Here is a 23945-nt window from a genome sequence, read left to right on the forward strand (position 1 = left end):
AGAGGCTATAGACAGAGACACAAAAGTGAAGTTTTACCAACAAAATCTCTACTCCTGGCTACCAGGTAGATATTACCCTTAGCACTTCATGAAATAAAGAAAGACTAAGGTAAAAACAACAAAACAAACAAAAAAAACCCCTCATAAATTGAAGATGACAGAGATAAACTCTCAAAGTTAAGGCCACTTGAATTTTGACAAGAATATCAAGAACACATGATGCGGAAAGAGTGAAAGGATAGTTTTTCTCAACCAACGGCATTTGGGTGCTGGGGATGTAGCCAGGTTAGCTGAGTCCTTTCCCAGTAGAACAAAGTCCTGAGCTTCATCCCCAGAACTCCATACGTCTGGTGTGATGGTATACATCATAATCCCAGCATTTGGATGTGGAGGCAGGAGGATCAGTAGTTATATAGGGATTCTGAGGCCAGCCTAGACTACAGGATAGCCTGTTTCAAAACAAAACAAAACAAAACAAATGGTATTTGGACAACAGAAAAGATTTCTTTCTTTCTTTTTTTGGAGGGGGGTTGGCGTTTCAAGAGAACAGGGGTTCTCTGTGTAACAACCCTGGCTGTCTTGATACCAGCTCTTGTAGACCAGGCTGGCCTTGAACTCACAGAGATCCGCCTGCCTCTGCCTCTCAAGTGTTGGGATTAAAGGCGTGCACTACTACCACCCAGCTATCAGGAAAGATCTTTACCTCGTACTAGATATAGAATTAACTAAATCAAAGCTCTAAAGATCAATAATCTGTGTGTGTGTGTGTGTGTGTGTGTGTGTGTGTGTGCGCATGTGAGCAAGCATGCATGTGTGCAGGTACCCACAGAGGCCAGAGGGCATCGGATTCCTGGAGAGAGCTAGCTGATATAGGTGCTGGGCACTGAATTCAGGTCCTATGGGAAAGCAGCAGTGTTCTTAATCATTAAGTCATTCCTCCAGCCTCAAAGTTCTAGATATAACAGCTATAAAGTTCTTGGAAGAAAAACAGGAGTATAAATGCTCATGCCTATAATAAACACTCAGGAGGATGAGGCAAGAAAACTGTCACTAATTTCAGGCAGCCTGAGCTACATAAAGAGAAACTGTCTCATCTCAACACACATACACACAATATTTTCAGATCATACATCAGAGAGTTTTACTTAGAACATGTAAAAAGCTCTTATAAATAAACAATAAAAAGATAAACAGGGCTAGAGATATGACTTAGCATTTAAGAGTGTATACTGCTCTTGCCAAGGAGCAATTCCTAGCACCAAAATTGGGCACCTTACAACTGCCTGCAACTCCAACTCGAGAGGGATCCAATGCCTCTGGCTTCTGTACTCATGTTCACATACATTAGGAAAAAAGACAAGACTAATTGCAAAGGAGAAAAAATGATGGACTGATCAATATCAACATACATGTTTTTTACAGCCTGGCCTACAGAGTTCCAGGACAGCCATGGCTACAAGGAGAAAGTCTGTCTCTTAAAAAAAAGGGGGGGGGGCTTGGGGGGAGCAAGCAAAAACATACAAGGTTTTATGTGGGTGTACGTCTATTCCTCCTGATTACATATCAGGTCTTACAATAATTCTGTTTAATTACTGGCATAGAAATTTCCAAACCATTTTCCAAAGACAAAAATTCATTTAATATTCCCACCAGTAGTGTATGGTGGTTTTAATTTCTATATATCCTCAGATATTTGTTATCATCCATCTTTTGTGGTGAAGATTATAAAACTGTAAATGTTCTTCTACAGATCATGCCTGCTAGACAAGTACTGTCGAGTCACAACCTCAGCATGTTCTCTCTCTATATATATATATGTATGTATACACACATCTCTCTCTATGCCTATATACAGTATATCTCTATATATGTCAATACAGAGAAATAGAGATACATATATATGTGTATATATTAGTTTTTAAAAATTTATTTATTATGTATGCAGTGTTCTGCCTGCACATATGCCTGGGAATTGAACTCAAGACCTCTGGAAGAGCAGCCACTGCTCTTAATCTTTGAGCCATCTTTCCAGCCCAAGCTCTATATATTTTAAGTATAAAACTTAAGTTTATTCCTGGTGCTTTATACATTTCAAAAATTGTTTTGGGTTTGTTTATTTAAAGAGTTCAAATATTTGGGCTCATTTCCGCCATGACTATTAGGTAAGTTATTTTGCCTGTGTGCCTTAGTTTCATATCTTTTGTTTTTTGCTTGTTTGTATATATTTGATTTACTTTTATTTTTTTAAAAGATTTATTATTTATTACATATTCAGTGTTCTGCTTGCATGTATCCCTGCAGGCCAGATCAGATGGTTGTGAGCCACCATGTGGTTGCTGGGAATTGAACTCAGGACCTCTGAAAGAGCAGTCAGTGCTCTTAACCTCTGAGCCACCTCTCCAGTCCGATTTACTTTTCTTTTAGGTGTATAAGTGTTTTGCTCACATGTCTATGCACCATACGCATGTCTGATGCCAAAGAAAGATAAAAGTGGGTATCAGATCCTCTGGAACTAGAGTTACAGATGGTTGTGAGATGCAATGTGGGTGCTGGGGACTGAATACAGGTCCTCTACAAGAGCAGCAAGTGATCTTTATTGCTGAACCATCTCCAGTCCTTTTTTTGTTTGAGCTTAGGGCTCACTATGTAGCACTGGCTGGAACTAGCTATCAGATTGGCTTCAAACCTCACACTTCTGCTTACCAAGGGCTGGAATTAAAAGCATACAACGATGATAGCAAACTCATTCTACTTCACAAGATAGCTCTAGAAATATACATCGGGGCTGGAGAGATGGCTCAGTGGTTAAGAGCACTGACTGCTCTTCCAGAGGACCTGGGTTCAGTTCCCAGCACCCACATGGCAGCTCACAACTGTCTAAAGATCTAGTTCCAGGGGATCTGACACTTTCACACCAATGCACATAAAATAAAGTAAATAAACCATGAAAATATTTACAAAAAAGAGAGATATACATGGATCTAATCTACATGGGAAGTAGAAAAAGACAAGCTCTCCTGAGCAAACTGGGAGCATGGGGATGAAAGGAGAGGGTAGAAGAAGGCGGAGGAAGGAAGGGGAGCAGAGAAAAATATATAGCTCAATACAAACAATTTTTAAAAAGGCTTTCAAAATTGAAGCCTCAATGCTTATACAGTTTATACACCAGAAAGCCTTATTTTGAATATACTTATAAAAGAAAGATACTTACTGCCAACAAAAGGATCAGACTGGAAAAAATCCAAGTTTGTATCTGCAACTGGATCTGTCAGTGAACTTGATTCTACATTAAATGGATCTTCCTAGAAATAATTTTAAATTAAAACAGATCTTTTAGTAACCAAACATTTAAAAGATAATACTTCAAGTGACACACATTTAGATCATATACAAACTTTGAAAACTTAGTAAATATTCTTGCAGCTACAAAGAACATTTAAGACATGAGTGACAAGAACAATTGAATATATAATTATCTTCACCTCTTTTGACTGCTTGTCATCATCAAATCTGGGACTAACTTTTTCGTTACCAGCTGCAGTCACAACTTCGTTTTCATCAGTCACATCAGAAGGTGCTATTTCAGGACTACTTCTCACCTACCAAAAATACATATGTGAGTATGAAGATTTAAGAATCTTTTGTCTCAGGCTGGTGAGGTGGCTTGATGCTGCGAAGCCCAACAACCTCTGTTCAGGACTCACTTAGAAGAAGTGGAAACAACTGCTGCTAGTTTTTGTCTAGATTCCACAGAATAGTGTGGCAGGTCAATACCAGCCCCTATCCCCAACTGTGCGATACCCACTGGCCTGGAACTCACTATGTAAACCAGACTGACCTCAAACGCACAGAGGCTCAATGTGACTCCTGAGTGCTGGGATATAAAGGTGTGCATTTTTTTTTTAATTTTTTTTTTATTGAGAAAAGGAGAAAAAAAAACATAAACAAAAAACAAGTTTCCACCTCCTCCCAGCCTCCCATTTCCCTCTCCCTCCTCCCACCCTTCTCCCCCTCCCCCCACCCTTCTCCCCCTCCCCCCACCCTTCTCCCCCTTCCCCCACTCCTCTCCCCCTCCCCCTCCCTCTCCAGACCACAGAGCAGTCCGGGTTCCCTGCCCTGTGGTAAGTCCTAGGTCCTCCCCCCTCTGTCCATATCTAGGAAGGTGAACATCCAAACTGGCTAGGCTCCCACAAAGCCAGCACATTAAGTAGGATCAAAACCCCGTGCCATTGTCCTTGGCGTCTCATCAGCCCTCATTGTTCATTGTGTGCATTTTTAAAACTGTACATATACTGGTGTTTTAAAATTTATTTAGGTATTGGGGATTAAATCCAGGGTCTCTTGCATGTTATGAAAACTATTTGCCACTATGCTACATGCCTAGCCCCTTTAAAAACCTTTTCATATTCAATGCTAAGTGGTAAACTCTGAACTTATAACACACATAAGTAACAATATATGGACTGAACAAATGGTATTTATATATTTAGGATATATAAATAATAAATGGGTAGAGTGCTGTATGCACAAGCATCAAGAACTAACTCAGTTCAGGTTTAGAGCACCCAAATAAAAGCCAGGAATAGTGGTGTCTAACTGTAGCCCCAATGCTGGGATGGCAGAGACAGGTAGACACCACTGGTCTAACTAAAACAGCAAGCTCTATTTTCAGTGAGGAGACCCTGTCTCAAAAACCAAGGTAGAGAGTGGCATCAGAAGATCAAAACTGAACTCTGGCCTCTACACTTGCACACGTGGATGAATGCAATCACAGGTGAACACACTAGATAACACTACCCCACAGACACATCAAATTAAAAAAGAGCTTAACACCATCCTTAGCTTCATATTAACGTTGTGGCCAGTATGATAACACCATAGCATTTAAAAAATCTTTAATTTTATTAATTAGAATAATTTGAACATTAGTTAAAACTGAAAAAAAGCTGGGTGTGGTGGCACATACCTCTAAACCCAGTACTTAGGAGGCAGAGGCAGGCAGATCTCTGAGCTTGAGGCCAGCCAGAGTGAGTTTCAGGACAGCCAGAGCTACACAGAGAAACCCTTTCTCAATAAACAAAACAAAAAATAAGCAAACAAACCAAAAAAATAAAAAACCTTGAAAAGAAAGAATTTCAATTATTGAGGCTAAAGGGATGGCCCAAGAATTAAGAACACCAGCTGTTCTTCCAGAGGACCCAAGTTCGAGTCCCAGCACCACACCAGACAGTTCAAACTGCCTGTTAACTCCTGCTCCAAAGGATCTGACACCCTCTTCCAGTTTCTGTGGGCAGCTGAACACATATACATAAATAAAAATTAAAAATATCTTTAAAAAATTGTCATTCTTTGTATCATACACAATGCTAACAAAACTTGGCTATGGGACTAGGAAGCTATCTGAATGGATAAAGTGCTGTAACTCAAGCATGAGGACCTGAGTTCAGATCCCCAGCATCCATGCGGATGCATTCCAAGCCAAGGATGGTGGTGTGGGCTTGGAATCCCAAGACTAGGGCTTGCTGGCCAGCCATTCTAATCTCATCAGTGAAGATCAGATCTCAGTGAGAGATCCCGTACCAAAAGAAAAAAAAAAAAAATCGGAGGAATGACACTTTAAAGACCTCTGGCCTCTACACATGTGCATAAGTATATTCACACAAACTTTGATCTTCATCAGTCTCTCTCTCCTCTCTCTCTCTCTCTCTCTCTCTGTCTCTGTCTCTCTCTCTGTCTCTGTCTCTCTCTCTCTCTCTGTGAGAGAAGGGGGGAGCAGACGCTAATTATGAAGACCACGGAATAAAGACTCACTGATGACTCCTGGTGTATGGGCTCAGACTCTAGATTGTTCTGGCCTTCAGCATGTTCATTCAGGTTGGCTGTTTCACTGCTGCTGGTGCTGAGGCTACAATAATCTGTAGCACCATTTACAAGAATGCTTTGTGGGCTATCGCGCCAATCTGATTGGTCATTATGATTTTCCAGATCTTTCATCTCCATCAGTCTCATTTGCATCTGCCAATACAAAGCAGAAATACAAAACAATTTAATATTAGAAGTATATGTATCATACAAAGAGGTATGCCCCTAGACTTACTCAAGGATGAGTTTGCTTTCTATTAGGAGAATCCTCTGGGAATGAAGTATGACTTAAATATTTCAATAATCTTTCCCAATGAGTCCTCCTGCAATTTTAGCAGGCCATGTATTTGTTTTGTAAGTCTTGTGAAATCTCCAAGAATTCTGTCTCAGTATCTGAGAACTGGCAGTCTTTCAGGGTATAATTAGAAAAAGACAGACCCAGGATACCAGAGGAAAAGATAGCCAAGTAACAGAGAGGATGAAGATTCAGCAATAAAGCTGTAGGGGAGCTACAGGAAGTTAAAGAAGGTAAGGGTAAGGCAAGTGAATGCCCTGTGTTCTGGCACTATCTGTTAATGGGAAAGAAGAGTCCTAGAAAGTATCTTCAAATATTGAGTCACACAAAGTTCATTAAACAAAACATAAAGCTGTTTCAGCCTCAACTATTCAAATGAATTCCACAGTGGGACATAAAAGGCAGAATTCAATTATAATAGATTAAAAGATTTTTATGTTTATTTTTATATATTTACATTTAAAATTATAAAAATATATAATTTTATGTTATATATTAAGTATATAAAAAAGCAGAAACAAGAAAACTAAATTATTTCAATGAAAAATCAGAAACCCAAGAGAAGACAAGATGTTCCAACTTAGTGAGGGTTATCACTGCTGTGATGATACACCATGACCAGGGAGGAAAGGGCTTAAACTTCCACATCACTCTTCATCATGGAAGGAAGTCAGGATAGGAACTCAACCAGGTTAGGAACCTGGAGGCAAGAGTTGATGCAGAGGCCATGGAGGAGTGCTGCTTACTGACTTGCTCCTCATAGCTTGCTCAGCCTGCTTTCTTATAGAGCCCAGAACTACCAACCAAGAGATGGCACCACCCACCATGGGCTGGGCCTTCCCCCATCAATCTTGAAGAAAATGCCTGACAGGCTTGCCTACAGCCCATCTTATGGAAGCATTTTCTCAAAGGAGGTTACTCCTCCCCATGACTCTGGCTTGTGTCATACTGACATAAAACAAGACAGGGCTGGAGAGATGGCACAGTCTTCCTGACGTCCTGAGTTCAATCCCCAGCAACCACGTGATGTCTCACAACCATCTATATATAATGAGATCTAGTACCCTCTTTTGGCGAGTCGGAACACATGCAGACAGAACACTATATATATAATAAACAGATAAATCTTTAAAAAACAACAAAAATACCTGTCAGACAATATTTACTGAGAATTTATGTGTCAGACACTATGTTAAACTACCTCATCTTTTGCCTCATATAATCCTTATAACAGCACTAATGTATTGTTAAATCTTCAACTTTAAAGATGAAAAATCTGATATTCAAAGGTGATTTGTCTAATAAATGGCAGAACCAGCATTTAAACCTGGACAGTTTAACTCCAAAGCCCATACTCTACTCCCTTATGTAAATGACCATCAGCTGTCCAACTGGCAACTGTAAGTATTAAACAACTAAAGAGAATCAATAGTAGGTAAAGAAGGAGAAGTCAGACAGTACAAAAAGGACAGACAGGGGCCCTCCAGGCATGCTGTTGGCTTCCACTTACTGAACTGATCTCCTGTTGTGATTCCTGCAGGTGCTGCTGAAGAGGTTCCAGCTGAGCCTTTCCTGACTCCACACTCTCTTCCAATTGTGCTGTTTCTTGCTGTAGGCGACTTAGTTCTTCTCTAGCTTTTGACAGCTCTTCCTCATAAGTGGAGATCTGAGATTCTTGACTAGTTATTTCAGCTTTCAGGGAAGAGATCTACAAGTGGAGATAAATGAGAGGAAAGGGAATTAAACGAAGAGATATCTAGTTTCATGGTTTGGATTTTTTTTTTAAAAAAAAAAGATTATTTATTTATACAGTATCCTGCCTGTAGGCTAGAAGAGGGCACCAGATCTCATTATAGGTGGTTTTGAGCCACCATGTGGTTGCTGGGAATTGAACTCAGGACCTCTGGAAGAGCAGTCAGTGCTCTTAACTGCTGAGCCATCTCTCCAGCCCGGTTTGGAATTTTTGATGTATTCTTTTGGTAGCAGAAGGGGCTAATAGAAACTTGGAGGCAAAAGTCTCATGTGATCAAGATCTGGAAAAACAGAGCTCCTCTACTCCTCTAATTTCTACTACAGAGAACAGTAACTTCAACTCTTTCATAAAGTTACTGCAGACGAGACTGCTGCTTAACAAGTAGGGGATGCTTTCTTTGTAACCAGGAAAGCAATGGAAGCAGAGAGTCAGTAAACAGCCAGGTTTTACCAGCTGGGCCTCCTCGGCACACTTTTTCCTAACTTCCTTGAGCTGCTCTTCCAGCTGGGCTTTCTGCTCATCCAGCTCATCAAGGAGTTCCTGCACCTGCTGCTTCTGGGCCTGTAGTTTTTGCAGGTTAACACTCTCCCTTTGAACCTCATCTTGAAGATCCTAAAACACAAGAAAACACACACATTTATCTTTGAGGGCATAGACAGGTGAATTTTTAAGCCTATTTTAAGGGAAAACCAAATCTTGTTTTGTTACATATTTTTTATTGGGGGACTAAAGCTTTCTATTTTACATACAGCCTTCAAGTAATCGTAGTCAGACATAGTGGTTGAGTAGTCTTCCACCCAGCAGTTCCCATATGATCACTCAGAGGCTTAATATTACTTATAAAAGCTCGACCGATAGCGCAGGCTTGTTACTAGCCCACTCTTACACTTAAATTCACCCATATTTCTTATCTATGCCCCCACCACATGGCTCATGGCTTGTTACCTTATTTTCTACAGGTCCTGCTTCCCCGGAGGCTGGTTGGTGTCTCACCCTGACTTTGCCCTTCTTCATCCCAGTATCCTCCATTCAATTGTCTCACCTACACTTTTTGCCTGGCTATCGGCCTGTCAACTTATTAAACAGTGAGAATAATACATATTCACAGTATTTAAAAGGATTATTTCACGGCAAGTAACCTCCTGAAGATCTGGACATTTAGTTTGCTTACTCAGATCTGTCCTTGGATGTCTGTCTGACTTCTCTAGCATGTCAAAACAGAGGTGTACCATTTCCCCGCATCTGCGTTAGTCTCTATCTTCTGGTCAAATCCATGGCCTCTTCTTCCACTCTTTCTCTTTTTGTCTCTAGCCTGCCAGCAAATCCTCCCCGCAATGCTGGTGTAAATCCCCTTTCAGACAGCTACCTTCCAATGGGGTATACTGCCTCCACTGAGCTACCTTTGCATGTATTTGCAGCACGTCAGCCACTCAAAAAAAAAAAAAAAACCTGTCAGCTGGGTGTGATGGCACACACCTTCTTTAATTCCAGCACTCCAGAGGCTGAGGCAGGCAGATCTCTGTGACTCTGAGGGCAGCCTGGTGTGCTGGCTAATTTTATACCAACTTGACAGAAGCTAACGTCATCTGAAAGGAGGGAACCTCAATTGAGAAAACATTGTCATAATATGCAGCTGTAGGGCATTTTTTTTTAAATTAGTAATTGATGTTGGAGGGCCCAGCCTATTGTGGATGGTGCAATCCCTAGGCTGGTGGTCCTGAGTTCTATAAGAAAGCAGACTGAGCAAACCATGAGGAGTAAGTCAGTAAGCAGCCCTCTTCCATGGCCTCTGCATCAACTCTTGCCTCCAGGTTCCTGACCTGGTTGAGTGTCTATCCTGACTTCCTCCATGATGAAGAGTGATGTGGAAGTGTAAGCAAACAACCCTCCCCCACTTGCTTTTTGGTCATGTTCTATCATCTCAGCAATAGAAATCCTAAGACACCCGGTTTACACAGTGACTACCAGGACAACCAGCGCTACATAGACCTATCCACAGTGGTCCAATTTCTTTCTCTACAACCCAAACAAAAATCTAGAATTTCACATTCTCTAATAATTTTTAGTCTTTATAATCACATAAATGTGGTCTTTTAATATAAACTCAAAGAAGGAAAATATTTTTTAAAGCTGAATAGAAAGGTATATACAGTATGATCATATATATGAAACCATTTATGTATATAAAATACAGCAAATGTTAAGGATTCACTGATAAAAAAAAGCTTCCTTATTTCTCATGCTTTAATGGTTACATTTCATTAACTGTGTGTTTTGCTTTTCGGTGTATGCGTCTGTTAAGAAGGGGGCAACTTGTGAGAGTCGAGTCTGTCCTTAACTATATGGGTCCCAGGGACCAAATTCAGGTTCCCAGGCTTTACCCAACGAGCCATTTTGCTAGCTATGCATTTTACAGATTTACTGTGACCCATTTTATTTTTTATAATTAAGAAATTTTGTTGGTGGCACACGCCTTTAATCCCAGCACTCAGGAGGCAGAAGCAGGTGGAGCGCTGTGAGTTCAAGCCCAGCCTGGTCTACAAGAGCTAGTTCTAGGACAGGCTCCAAAGCTACAGAAAAACCCTGTCTTGAAAAAACAAAACAAAACAAAATTAAAAAAGTTTTTAAAAATAGTTCAGTATATTGAAGGAACCAATATTGATACTGTTTTGGGAATTCTTACATAAAAAGAAATCAGTAACATAAGAATATTTTTAAATTAGTAAAATCACCAGAGATGTGATACTTTTATTTTAAAAGTGTGTGTGTGGGGGGCTGAGCTGGAGAGATGGCCTAGTGGTTTAAGAGCACTGTTCAAGAGGACCGAAGTTCAATTCCTAGCACCCATGTGGTGGCTCATAGCTACCTGTAACTCCAGTTCCAGGGGACCTGCCCTGATGCCCTTTTCTAGGTGGTTCTTTGAACACCAGACACATCTATATACATAAAATAACAAATTAAGATCTATATACATAAAACCTATATACATAAAATAACAAATTAAGGTTTTTAGAAAGGCAAACTTGAAATTCCTTTTATTTTGGGGGGGGGGGGTTTCAAGACAGGATTTCTCTGTGGCTTTGGAGCCTGTGCTGGAACTAGCTCTTGTAAACCAGGCTGGTCTCGAACTCACAGAGATCTGCCTGTGATCCATATTTTTAGTGAGCAATTTATAACCTCAGAAGAGAACCTTTATATTCATAAACTTTATAACCTTTATATTTATAACCTTTCACAAGAGAAAAGAGAATAAACAAATCAATATAATATATACTCAGTCCTACCCTTTCTCTTGTAAGAGCAAAATAGTCTCACTCAGTTAATCCAATCTTACTGCCTTTCCTTTTTCCTTCACTGCAGTGAAAACCTATCTTGTAACACAAAAGTACAGGCCTTAAAGAAGAGTTTACTGATAAAATACCTCTAGGAAATACTTAAACATTAATCAATGACCATATAAAAATAGTATTTCTAGGGCTGGAGAGATGGCTCAGAGGTTAAGAGGAACTGGTTTTTCTTCCAGAGGACCTGTGTTTAATTCCCAGCACCCATATGGCAGCTCATACTAGTCTGTAGCTTTAGTTGCAGGGTTTCTGACACCCTCACAAGACATACATGCAGTCAAAACACCAATGCACATACATAAAATAAAGAATAGTATTTCTCCATGAATCAGCATGAAAAAAGGAAGCCATCTCTATAAAAATTAAAAAATAATGCAGGCATGCTGGCTCATGCCTTTAATTCCAGCACTTTCAGGAGTGAGGCAAAATGACTGCTGTGAGTTCAAATCTAGCCTGAGCTACAGTAAATTCTAGATCACCAGAGGCTACAAAGTGTAACCTTGTCTTAAAAGCTGAAAATAAAACAAGAGATGACTTAGCAGTTAGGAGCACCTGCTGCTCTTTCAGAAGATTTAGGTTTGTCCTGGCACCCACATGGTTTGTGATGGCTCATTACTGTTCAGAGCAGGAGAAATCCCAACACATACTTCACTAGCACCAGGTATGCACATGGCCCACATACATACACATTCAGGCAAACATGCACTCACTAAAAAAAAAAATCTTTACAAAGAAAGGCTAAAAATAAAACAATATTAAGAAAATATTTCCAACAAAAGCCCACAGCAAAAGGATATTTGCTTTTAGTAAACAGATTTAAAATTAAGTCAAAACAAAAAGTTACAACTTATATGCTAATAAGACTAAGAAAGAACTTTTACCACTAACTCACTTAAAAAGACTACCTCCTCCCCCGCGCCCCCGCAATGCAACTTCTACATTATTATCTGTACCTAGATCTACTTGGCTATTTTATTTTGGCCCATATTTTCTTATCCTTTGCTTATCCTGGAACTAGATAAAGGCACAAAAGCACAGCTCTCTGTCCCTCCTCCGGCACTCTCTACCCCCAGCACACTCTCACTCAGGGAGTGCGTGTTCTCCTAGCACTTGGATAATCCATGAGTTACTGGAGACTCCGGAAGGTGCTCTCCTGCTTCTCTTCTACCAGCCTCATGATGCTCTGGACCACAAAGGGAAGAAGGGTGACAGCAAAGGGGAGTAGCAGGGACAAAATGAACAAGAATGGTGAGACAAGGTGCCAAAGTTTACTTTAAAACAACACCACAGCCAGACTCATCTAAGATGTCTCATTCAGGAATAAAAGAATATATGACCTGGGAATCTTGGATTCATTGAGAAAGAAATTTCAAGAAAAATGTTCTGTTTTCTAGAAACTACTCAAGATACTGAAACTGACAAACTTATCCCCACCCCTCCACACATCATGAGGAGCTTTGTATAAATAAAATTTAAACACACAAAACTCTTAAGCCATATTAAAGATATTAAAATAACTCATTTTAGTAACCCAAGTCTGATGTACTACTGAAGAAGTAATTTAACAATTAAACCTATGAAATATTAGCAACATGGAAAGGTATGTCTATTTCATTAAAGAACAACATGGAGTGAAAGAAAGACAGTGACATATGCCTGCAATTCTAGCATCTGGGAGGTGTAGACGGGGGACCTCTAGTTCAAGGCTAGTATGGGTTACATAGTAAATTACAGCAATTCTGGATTTCATAGTGGGGTCCTGCCTCAAACAAACAAAACAACAACAACAAAATCCATAATACAAGAAAACCCCACTGAAGTCAATAATAAAACTTGTTTATCCAACTACAAAACTTTTTTACGTGGAGATAAAAAGTCAAATAAGTGAATTAAAATAAAGCACTCGGGAGGCAAAGGCAGGCAGATCTCTGTGAGTTTGAGGCCAGCCTGGTCTATAGAGTGAGTTCCAGGTCTGGCTCCATAGTTACTGAGAAATATTATCTTGCAAAACAAACAAATAAACAAAGAAAAAAATGAAAAAAAATGGACAATTAGTCTGAGTTACTAACTCGTTTTCCAAGTTTAAAAGTCTTCTAGAGATTTTTTTTAATGTATGTGTGTGTGTGTGTGTGTGTGTGTGTGTGTGTGTGTGTGTGTATGTATGTATGTTTTTCAAGACAGGATTTCTCTGTTTTTGGCTGGCCTGCACTAATGATGGCCTTGAACACAGAGATCTGTCTGCCTCCCTCCCAAGTGCTGGGATTAAGGGCGTGCACCACCATGGCCTGGCTTAGATTTTACTTTATGTGTATAAGAGATTTTCCTCTATGTATGTATGTACACCACATGAGTGCTGGGTACCTACAGTGGCCATAAAGAAGGCATAGGATCCTCTGGAACTGGAGACACAAATGGTTGTGAACCACTGTTTGGGTGCTGGGAATTAAACCTAAGACCTCTGAAGAGCAGCAAGTGCTCTTAACTGCTAAGCTTATATATATATATATAATTTATTTACTCTTATGTACATTGGTGTGAGGGTGTCAGATCCCCTGGAACTGAGTTACAGACAGGTGTGAACTGCCATGCGGGTGCTGGGAATTGAACCTGCATCCTCTGGAAGGGCAGACAAGTGCTCCTAACCACTGAGCCATCTCTCCAGCCCCTACTAATTCTTAACTAATGAAATATAAATATCCAGGAGCTTCCTTTTATGTGACATTACTATGAACCAAGTCAAATAAAAGTAGGACTTTATAACTACTTACTATGTTCCCGATCCTTCTAGCCAGTGGGATCTGGGTGCATTCTGTACTATTTTTAATTTCATGTATAAGAACAAAGTTTATTTTTATTTAAACAGCTACCTTAAATATCTAGCAATGTATTTCCAAATACAGTAGAAGACATATGTGATCCAAAGCAAAATTTCCAAGATCAAGAAACACATAATATAAGATGGAAATCTGGAATGTGTGTGTGAGCATGTATATATGATAGTATATTTATCTGTATGTTTGTGGTGTATGTACACATTTATGCTTGTGCCTTCTGGTGCCCATGCAGATCTGCAAAACTCAGAGAAGGATTCAGATGTCCAGCTCTATCACTCTCCATCTTAATCCTCTGAGACAGGGTCTCTGACTCAATCTAGAGTTAGGTAGGTGGTTAGCAGACCTGTTATACTGTAATGGGGTTACAAGTACATGCAGTAATGCCTTGGGTTTTATGTGGGTGCTGGGAATTCTAGCTTGGGTCTTCATGCTTGTATAGCAAGTACTGTTATTCACTGAGACATTTCTCAGCCCATATATAAATCTGAGGTAAGACAGTAATAAGGAAAGTACTGACAGGAATAGGAAGTCCAGACTTGAAGGCATTTTTTTTCCAACAAGATTTATTTTAAGACAGACCAACTTTTAATGATAAACACTAAAATGGCTGACTGGAAATGTACAAGTGCACTCAAGAGGCAGAGATCTAATTGTGAGCAGCCAGAGTGACAGGGATCATAGAGAAGAAAGGAAAGAAAATATTTCAAGGTGTGAGCTCATAGATCACACAAGAAAGAAAAACCTAGAAAAGCAATATTCTACTTTAAAGTAGTGAGCATATATAAACACAAACCAACAACTTGGATGGAGTGCAGCCCAGCGAGGAAACACGTGAGGCCTTGAGGTCAATCACCAGCATCAATACAAAAACAAAAATAAGACCAACAAAAAAACTCAAGGTAGGGTTGGTAAGATGGCTCAGCAGCTAAGAGTACTTGCTGCTCTTGCAGAGGACCTAGGCTCATTTCCTAGCATCCACACAGTGGCTCACAACTGCCTGTAACTCAAGTTCGAGGGATCAGGCACCCCTCCTGCTCTCTGCAGACACCAGGTGTTACATGGCGCACATACATACTTGCAGGTAAAACATTCATAAAATAAAACTAAGTAAAATATTAAGGCTTTTGGTTTTAAAACTTTAATTTCTATGCTTGAGAACTGAGTTTATGTAATCATGTTATTTAATTAGCTGGAGAAACACCAACACTCAAGGTAGGACAATCAACAATAGACTGAAATGTCTTTACTTCCATTTCTCATTAGTACCTCCTTTAGAAAGTGGAGTCAGGAAGTGGCCAAGCATACATTTTGAGATTCTGCTATTTGAAATAGTTCTAGTAAATGGCCTTTTACCAGAAAAAACAGAAAAGTAATATTGAAAGCAGGCCATGGTGGTGCACATTTGTAATCTCAGTATCTGGGAGGTCTGGGTCACCCTCAGTTACACAGTGAGTTCAATGTCAGCCTGACTTACATGAAACTCTGTTTCAAAAAGGAAAAAGAAAAGAAAGTGCTGAAAGATGGAATGACAGATTTTAATTGTCGGTGTTGCTCCTAGTCTGCACCTCGTTATGACAGGGTAAGTCAGAGCTAATTCAGTAGGAATGAATTCCACTTGTCTGGGACTAGCATCTCATTACCACTGATAACACAGAGATGACTCCACTAACCCAGAACTCCATTAATCTCAGCGTTACTTTTCAGTGAATTTAATTTCAGCCATCACAACTTGTTCTACACTACGCCAGATCTGAGATGCCTCATATTAGAAGTACCCTATGCAGAAGCCAGTCAGATTTCATGTGTCAATCATACATTTTGGATATCACAAAGTTTAGTGATATTCTACTAACACCATTAAGGAAGATGAGCAAGAACATTATGGAAAAATTTTAGCAATAAAGCTTCTATAATTATAAATATTTGAGGATATTGAAGGACCAATATAAATTTTAGATCTTTCCTAAACTGGCTATTTAAATGTCCATCCTGTTTGTTTTTCCCCAGAAATGTAATAACAAAATATTATCTATGATAAGAACTTGTGTATTTTAGGATAGCAGCTGGTTAAATATAGAGGATGTCTATGACTATACCAGTGACTATATCTATTTCATATTTAAAAAAAAACCTTTGTAGATTTTTATCCTCTGTTCCCAAGCTGTGTCCAGCAATAAGTTTTACTGTTGGCATTTTTTCAAGAGGCTTACACAAAACAACGAAACTCAAGCAGCTTACCAGTCCACACCCATTATCAATAGCAGAAAGAGAAATGTTGGCAATAAATCTCTTGACTTTCATACCACTTTTAGGAAAATTCCAAAAAATAAATTAATGCAGTCATCCAATCAGAGTCAACTACCAACCACAAGTCTCCTTGGCTTCCTCAATCCTTCAGTGAATCATCTTCCCCACCCTAGCATGGTTTTCCTCTATCAAAACAAAATAATGATCTAGCAAACCCCAGTTTCTACCTGTTTAAAAGTACAAGTAGGAAAATCTAACACATAAGTAACATATTAGGAAATGCCTATCCATGAGCTCCTGTTGGCAGCTGCTACCAGTGCCCACACATACAGCACTCAGAAAATGCACCCCAGAAACATGGCCACTTGAAACACTGTTCAATACTGTCACATTTGTCAAATAGAAACAGGTTTATTATCTCCTCTATTTATAAAATATAATTACTAATACAACAGCAAAAATGAATTAAATTTCTTAATGAAAAGTTTCAGGTATTTTAGCTATAAAGCAATTCATAAGATGTTATTTTAAATTGCTCTCTATCATTCCCATTCTAACAGTGACATGAGAAACACTCTTGAAAATAGTAGGTCTCCCAGCTGAAAAAAACCTTACGTGCATGAAAAAGCAATTTGGTTTTTGATGATGCTCCAGTTTAATTTTATTGGTGTAATATTATTTATATCAAGTCATTCAAAGTTATCTTTATTGAATAATATGTAGGTAAATATCATTAAAATATTCTTAAATCTATAAACATGTGCTTAAAGAAACTGTTTTCTCATTGCAGTATAATTTTTAAAGGGCAGAATTTAGAGCAACAATCATCATTTAAAAAAAAGAAACATTTATGTCATACAAATATTAGATATTCCCTAGACCTAATATCATACCCATCAAATAGAAAATACATTTACAATGAATATTCATTCCTACATTAGAAATGGGGCAAAATAGCTCACTTACCTGAACCTCACTTGTCCTCTGCTTAACTGTGTCTTCCTTCTCTTTAAGGTCCTGTTCCACATTGTTCTTTTCCCTAGAAGACCAGCAAACAATGCAAGAATATCTGAGAACATCAGCTACAGCTGGGATGGCTATCCATCCTCCTAAGCCTGAATCGCTTTTTAAATACATGTTGAAACATTCAATTTTTAAATGAAGGGCAGAATTTTCTACCCTCTTTAAATTATTTATGGGATAGAAATCAATATAGGCTCTATTTGTAAAAAAAAAAAAATGCTTCCTCACTAAAATGTGGTGAAAAAAGGATAGATTAAAAAAGGAAGAAGCAGAAACTAATCAATAGAACACTCAGGTTTCACTGATGTCACTGTTGCTATGGTGATACTGTCCAATGAAAAACGCTGGTGAAGAAAAGGAGGAGTTGCATCAGCTCTGTATGCTTAACCCTTAACTACCACTGTCCTATTAAATAAGAATGGCTGAGAAAAACAGTGAAAAATATTAAGAAAAAGAGGTATTTCTGTGTTAATTTCCCTTAAATCACCCGTGTGCATCAATTTTAGAATGCAATAACATAGAAAAATGTAAAAGATTGATAATATACAGGTAGCACGCTGTATGATATATCACACTTACTCCAAAAAGGTTTTTTTTGGGACTATCTACGAAACCCAATTGGTCAAAAAACAAAATCATATACATTATATTTAAAAACACAAAAGCATTAAGTTTTCCCCTCATTTTTTTTTAACAGAGCTGGAATCATATAAATGTACCTCAAAAAACTTAAGATTTAAATTATAAAATAAAGCTATTTCTTTTCCTATAACAAGTTTAACTTCCTATGTTTAGTAAAACCACTCACATGTACTGCTCTTATTCTCTATAAAATGAGAGGTAAAATGCCAAAGAATTCTCCAGCAATACATGGGGTGGGGAGAAGAAGGCAATATGGAGGGGGGAAGACAGCATTTAAGAAGTCTGGTATGGCAGTTACACCTTACCGGGTCATTACCATGTTTCAAATAACTAACATAGCTCAGTAGCTAAGAGAACCTAAATGTAAACTCAGATTTCATTTAACTCTGTCATAAAAAATATTGAGGAAATTACACCGAATACGTAAGGAAGAAACTACACGCCTTATTTGTGCATCCCCTCCTGTTAAAGTGAGGCAGCTGTTTTGGATTCGTAGGTACAATGATCTTAAGATTTGTATGGAAGAAAAAGGCACTCCAATAAAGCTATTATTTGTACATTGTTACTGTCAAGTACTTGAGATGGCCAGGGAGCTCACTAACCGTTTGTCAGATGGAGATTTTAAATAGTCCCTTACCATTCGAATCATTGTTGCAGTCTTCCTTCCATCCCTCACTGTATGAAAAGGCCAACCCCCACCTTCAACCTCTATCAAATTAGGTGAAATTGTAAAATAGAAAATCACAAGGGAGAAAAATCTGAAAATACAGCACAAATTCTGACAGCTCAATCTTGTAATTTTTCCCTCCTTATGTGAGCAGATGAGTGTTTTCAGTCCTGCTGCAGTATGTCAGAGATAAGTCACGTGAAAATCTAGCGCTCCCCCCCCCCCCGCCCCCAGCTCCATCTCTCAAATCCTCAGAGACATTCCACACAAGGTCAGTAACACTTCAGCTCCATTTCAGACAGCAGGTAACAAAAATAGAAAACATTATACAGTATCGGAGGGATTGCCACCGCAGTCTCAAATGTGAATGTGCATCATTTAAAGTCTTTCTGCTGCTCTTTTAACTCTTGTTACTGACAGTGTCTGCTCAACCCTCCCTACGCTGCTGTTAACTCCTGTTACTCACAGTGCCTGTTGAGGAGACAGAATGTGCACAAGGAAAATAGAGCTGCAAGAAGGCAGTGAGCTGACTTAAAGTAGTGGAGACAGGAGACAGGAAGCTCACTTGGTGAAAAATGAAGAGAGAGCACCAAGATTTGGGCTTTACCAGCAAGCATCTACGATTGAATAAAATGGAGGATGATTTAAGAGTACAAACTGCTACTAATATTTTTAAGGTATTGGGAAGGGGGAGCAATAGAAATATCTCTAAACGTATGTTGACTCCAGTCTCCAAAATAAGAGAATCTTTACATATTAGCTCATAGATCAATAAAATTTAACTTCTAATTCATGTTTATCTAAGTAATATTCTGGTTCCTTTAATAATTTCTCTTATGGTCAAAACTAAGTACCATAACATTGTACTAGCCAGACAATGTATAAAAATTTAGATTATAATTTCAGAAACACCAAATTGTTATTTTGTTGTCTTGAAATAGCTGCTAACCTCTAACTACACTCTTATTTTAAAAACATTTAAACATACATTTAGATGCTTGAAAATTGACTGGCTAATTTTCTTATATTCTTCCTTTCTAAAAAAAATAATATATAGGGGCTGGAGAGATGGCTCAGTGGTTAAGAGCATTGCCTGCTCTTCCAAAGGTCCTGAGTTCAATTCCCAGCAACCACATGGTGGCTCACAATCATCTGTAAAGAGGTCTGGCGCCCTCTTCTGGCCTTCAGGCATATAGACAGAATATTGTATACATAATAAATAAATAAATTAAAAAAATAATATATAACCAATACAAAACACCTTTAAAATTTTTATTTGATGTCAGGTGGTGGTGGTGGCACACACCTTTAATCCCATCACTTGGGAGGCAGAGGCAGGTGGATCTCTGAGTTAGAGGCCAGCCAGAGATATACAGAGAAATTGTTTGGAAAAAACAACCCCCCCAACATTTTAATGTACTTTTATATAATTATATGCATGTATATTTGTGTGTTCCTTTGTATATGAACAGGAAGACATGTATGCATGTGGGGAGCAAGGTAGACATATCTTCCCTGATCACTCTCCCTCCTTATGCATATTGTGGCACATTCTCTCACTCGCACCTAGAGCTTGAAGATTTGGCTAGTCTCTGCCTCCCATATGTAGATTACAGGTAGACCACCATACCTACCCAGCATTAACGATGCCCCCTTATATATGCTCCCATGTTAACTGATAAGCCACCTCCTCAGTCCTCAAGGCATTCTTAACATACTTTAAAAACTATTCAAGGCTCCATATCACAATTAAAAGTGATATATTCAGCTTCCCAAGCTGCTCAGATACATTATACAAAAAATAAAAAAGTAATTTCCAGAGAAGAGGAAAGAAATTATCCTACTCATCCTTCATTTAGACTACCCCTCTGCCTTATTCACTCTCACATGCTTGCACGTACTGAGATCCACAGAACCAATACTACAGACAGGAAAGGATGGAACTCCTGGCATTTGAGAGGCTAGCAGTTTTGATTTTGTGTACCTTCACATTGGACCCATCAAGGAAGTAAGGTTCAAGCTAGGCTTTTAGGCGTCCACAGTGGATAAGTGTAGAAACTTAACATGAAGTGGCTCAATGCAAGGGCAGTCAGGTTAAGAAAACCTGAGGCAACAATTTACTTCTATTTTTGCCAGGCTCAGTTTATAGGGAGAATAGAGGAAACCATTTGTCTTAACGCTGATATGATGCCAAAAGTATCACAGACAGGATTAAATCACTTTCCACATCCTTCCCAGATACATATTTATTGTCATTTTTCTGAACATAGCATCCATTACTTTCTAAAACTAAAAATCATTAGAAACTAGAAAGCCTGTAAAAACTCACAAAACTATTTTTTTCAGTCTTGATATTTCTTGTAAAACTCCGTAAAGTGCAATCTAAATTTAAAAATGCTAATACCAGGAAGCAGAAGCAGGCAGATCTCTGTGTATTCCCATCAAGTCCCAGGCCAGTAAGAACTACCAACTTAGATCTGTCTTTAAAACGAACAACAACAAAAATCCCACACCTGACCAAACTGGCCTTAAATTACTCCTAGATAAACAAATAGTAGTAGGACTGTCCTATAAGAAATGGTAACAAGAGTCCTTCAGATGAAAGTATGATAAGCAATCAGCTCAAAGGCATATGACAATGTAAAGGTTTTCGGTAAAGGTAAACACACAAGCAAATACAAGAAATGGCACTACTACAATTTTGATTCAAAACTTAATTTTATACTTTCTGTAAGATTTAAGTGACAAAAGCATTAAAACCTGTATGTTTGTTAGTAGAAACACAATCTATAAAAATATTATCTGTAACATCAGTAAACTAAAAGGACCGGAGTTTTATATGTGACTAAAATAGGTTATAGGGAGCTATGATGTAATTCAGTTGGTAGGCTTCATGTAGCATGCATGAAACCGCGTACAGGATAAAACTGGACACCTTAACAGTCATACCTGTAATCCCAGCATTCAGGAGGTAGAGGCAGAGGTTTAGAAATTCAAGACCATCCTTGGTATAGCAAGTTTGAAGTCATACTAGGCTATGTGACACCATGTTTCAAAATAAAAGAGGGTCTGGGAGTGGGGAGCTAAGTGGAGCTGGTCAGGATGCTCATGGATGTGCATGGACGTGCAGCCTGTCACAAGGTGGAGGAGACAGGTGCTTAGCGCATTGAGTCTGAGGATTCGCGGAGACAGGATCTTGCCCAGTTTGGTATGCAGACTGGGCAGAGGTAAAAGGTCTCTATAGTGGCTGGCTCCTTTACTTCTGATATTTCAGCAAGTTTTATTGTTAGATCACAAACAAAATATCATCACATAGATGAGCTGAAGAGATGGCTCAGCAGTTAAGAGAACTGATTGGTCTTCAGAGGACCTGGGATCAATCCCAGTACCCACATGGCAGCTTACAACCATCTGTAACTCCAGTTCTAGAGGATTCTATATCCTCACATAAAACATATACAGGCAAAACACCAGTGCACATTAAATAAATAAAATAAAAAATAAAAGAAATTTTTTAAAATAAATAATTTATGAACTTAATCTGTATTAGTTATTTACTGCTGCATAATGAATCACATATGTGGCCAACAATATATCTCTCTGTCTCTGAGTTGGGAATTCATAAGGCTCTCTCTCCCTTCAGTGGTGAGAGCTCACTCAGTATAAGGCCCTGATCCAAGCACTGCAAAAGAACAAAACAACAACAAAACTCCTGTGGGCAGACAGAACTCAAGTACCTCACGAGAGGTTGAGAGCCAGATGATGACAGAATATGGAACTAAAAGACTCACCCATACACACATAATTAAAAATAAATCTTAAAAAAAAAAACCTATCCCCAACAACAACAAACAAACAAATAAAGAAAACCAAAACTTCTCTGAGGCATTTTACTTTAGGAGTAAAAATTCTTTTTATGTTTTGTTTTCTGAGACACGGTTCTTTGTAGCTTTGGAGCCTGTTCTGGAACTAGCTCTTGTAGACCAGGCTGGTCTTGAACTCACAGAGATCCATCTGCCCCTGCCTCCGAGTGCTGGGATTAAAGGCGTGCGCCACCACCGCCTGGCTCAGAGTAAGGATTTATGGGATCCAGCTTTTAAGAACTGGCTGGGCATGGTGGTATACACTTATAACCCCAGTATTCAGGAGGCAGAGATAGGTAGAAATCTGTGAGTTTGAACCAGGCTGGTCTACATAGTGAGTGGTAGGACAATTAGGGCTACACAGAGAGACCCTGTCTTGAAAAAATAAAAATAATAAACAAACAGATCAAGTTTCTGGAAATAGAAAAAGAACAAGTGGCAACCCAAAGATTTTAAGAACAGCTTAACAAGAGATATTTAACTTGGGCCATCAAGCATGAATAGATGATTACAGTGTTAAAGGTATAGCCAAGCAAATGAGAACAGTAACATGAGAGACAATGAATAAATAAGGTGGCAGGCTGAGGTGAGAGGTAATATGCCTACCTGTATCAGGTGGTTAGAGGAAAGGGATTAGTATAGTTTGAATGTGGATGTCCTCACACACTGTTACATTTGAGTATGTGGTCTTTAGTTAGTACTGCTTTTTGGGAGTCTGCTGTGGCTGGAGGAGTTGGGTCACTAGGAGTGGGCTTTTGAAAGTCATAGCCCAGTCCCACTGCCAGAGTAGTCTCTGCTTTGTGGTCTGGTGGCTGCATGAGAAGTTCTACAACAGATGCCTGCCTTCAGTGGACAGAGCCACTCACACCATCCAGCTTGCTTTGCTATGATGGACCGAACCCTCTGAAACTGTGAGCCAATATAAATCCTTCCTTGCTTCAGTTGCTTCTGTCATACATCTCCTCAATAAGAAGAAAAGTGACTAATAACAATAAAGCAAAAGATGGTTAAAGCACCTTGCTTATTTCTGAAGGTAGAAAGAGTAAATACAATATCTGCTCTTATGAAATTTTAAGGTGTCCTAGGAGAGAATATACTGTGGGAAGTAAGAATGGTCTGGGTGACAGGGAAACGCTATGGGTTTTTGTTGTTGCTGCAGTTTGGTGTTTTGTTTTGTTTTAGACAGACAGGGTCTCTCTATGTAGCGCTGGCTATCCTGGATCTCTCTCTGTAGACCAGACTTTGAACTCAGAGTTCTGCTTGCCTCTGCCTCCTGAGTTCTGGAATTAAAGGTATACATACGCCTCTGTGATCTGCAGGGGAACACCATGAAGGAAGAGCCCTTCATACTTTGATCAAAAATGAAAATAGAATTAAACTAACAACAGTGAGTTACTGGGAGTCTGAGTAAGTAT

The 23945-nt window shown here is 39.0% G+C and overlaps 1 protein-coding gene across 3 annotated transcripts in view; it reads right to left on the reverse strand.

Annotated features, from left to right (window-relative positions):
- Eps15 (epidermal growth factor receptor pathway substrate 15) overlaps positions 1-23945 on the reverse strand; it is a 93177-nt gene that overhangs the window by 19144 nt on the left and 50088 nt on the right. For all 3 annotated transcript variants that reach the window (XM_041651673.1, XM_041651674.1, XM_041651675.1), the window contains exons 13-18: positions 17302-17374; positions 8361-8522; positions 7668-7865; positions 5812-6015; positions 3483-3599; positions 3212-3302 (exon numbers count right to left, since the gene is read on the reverse strand). In XM_041651673.1, coding sequence (XP_041507607.1) covers positions 3212-3302; positions 3483-3599; positions 5812-6015; positions 7668-7865; positions 8361-8522; positions 17302-17374 — 845 coding nt within the window. The remainder of the gene's footprint in view (positions 1-3211; positions 3303-3482; positions 3600-5811; positions 6016-7667; positions 7866-8360; positions 8523-17301; positions 17375-23945) is intronic.

This window comes from Microtus oregoni, unplaced genomic scaffold (genome assembly GCF_018167655.1).
Source record: "Microtus oregoni isolate MIOR12 unplaced genomic scaffold, Mior012 000005F_ref0000423, whole genome shotgun sequence".
Lineage (NCBI taxonomy): Eukaryota > Metazoa > Chordata > Mammalia > Rodentia > Cricetidae > Microtus > Microtus oregoni.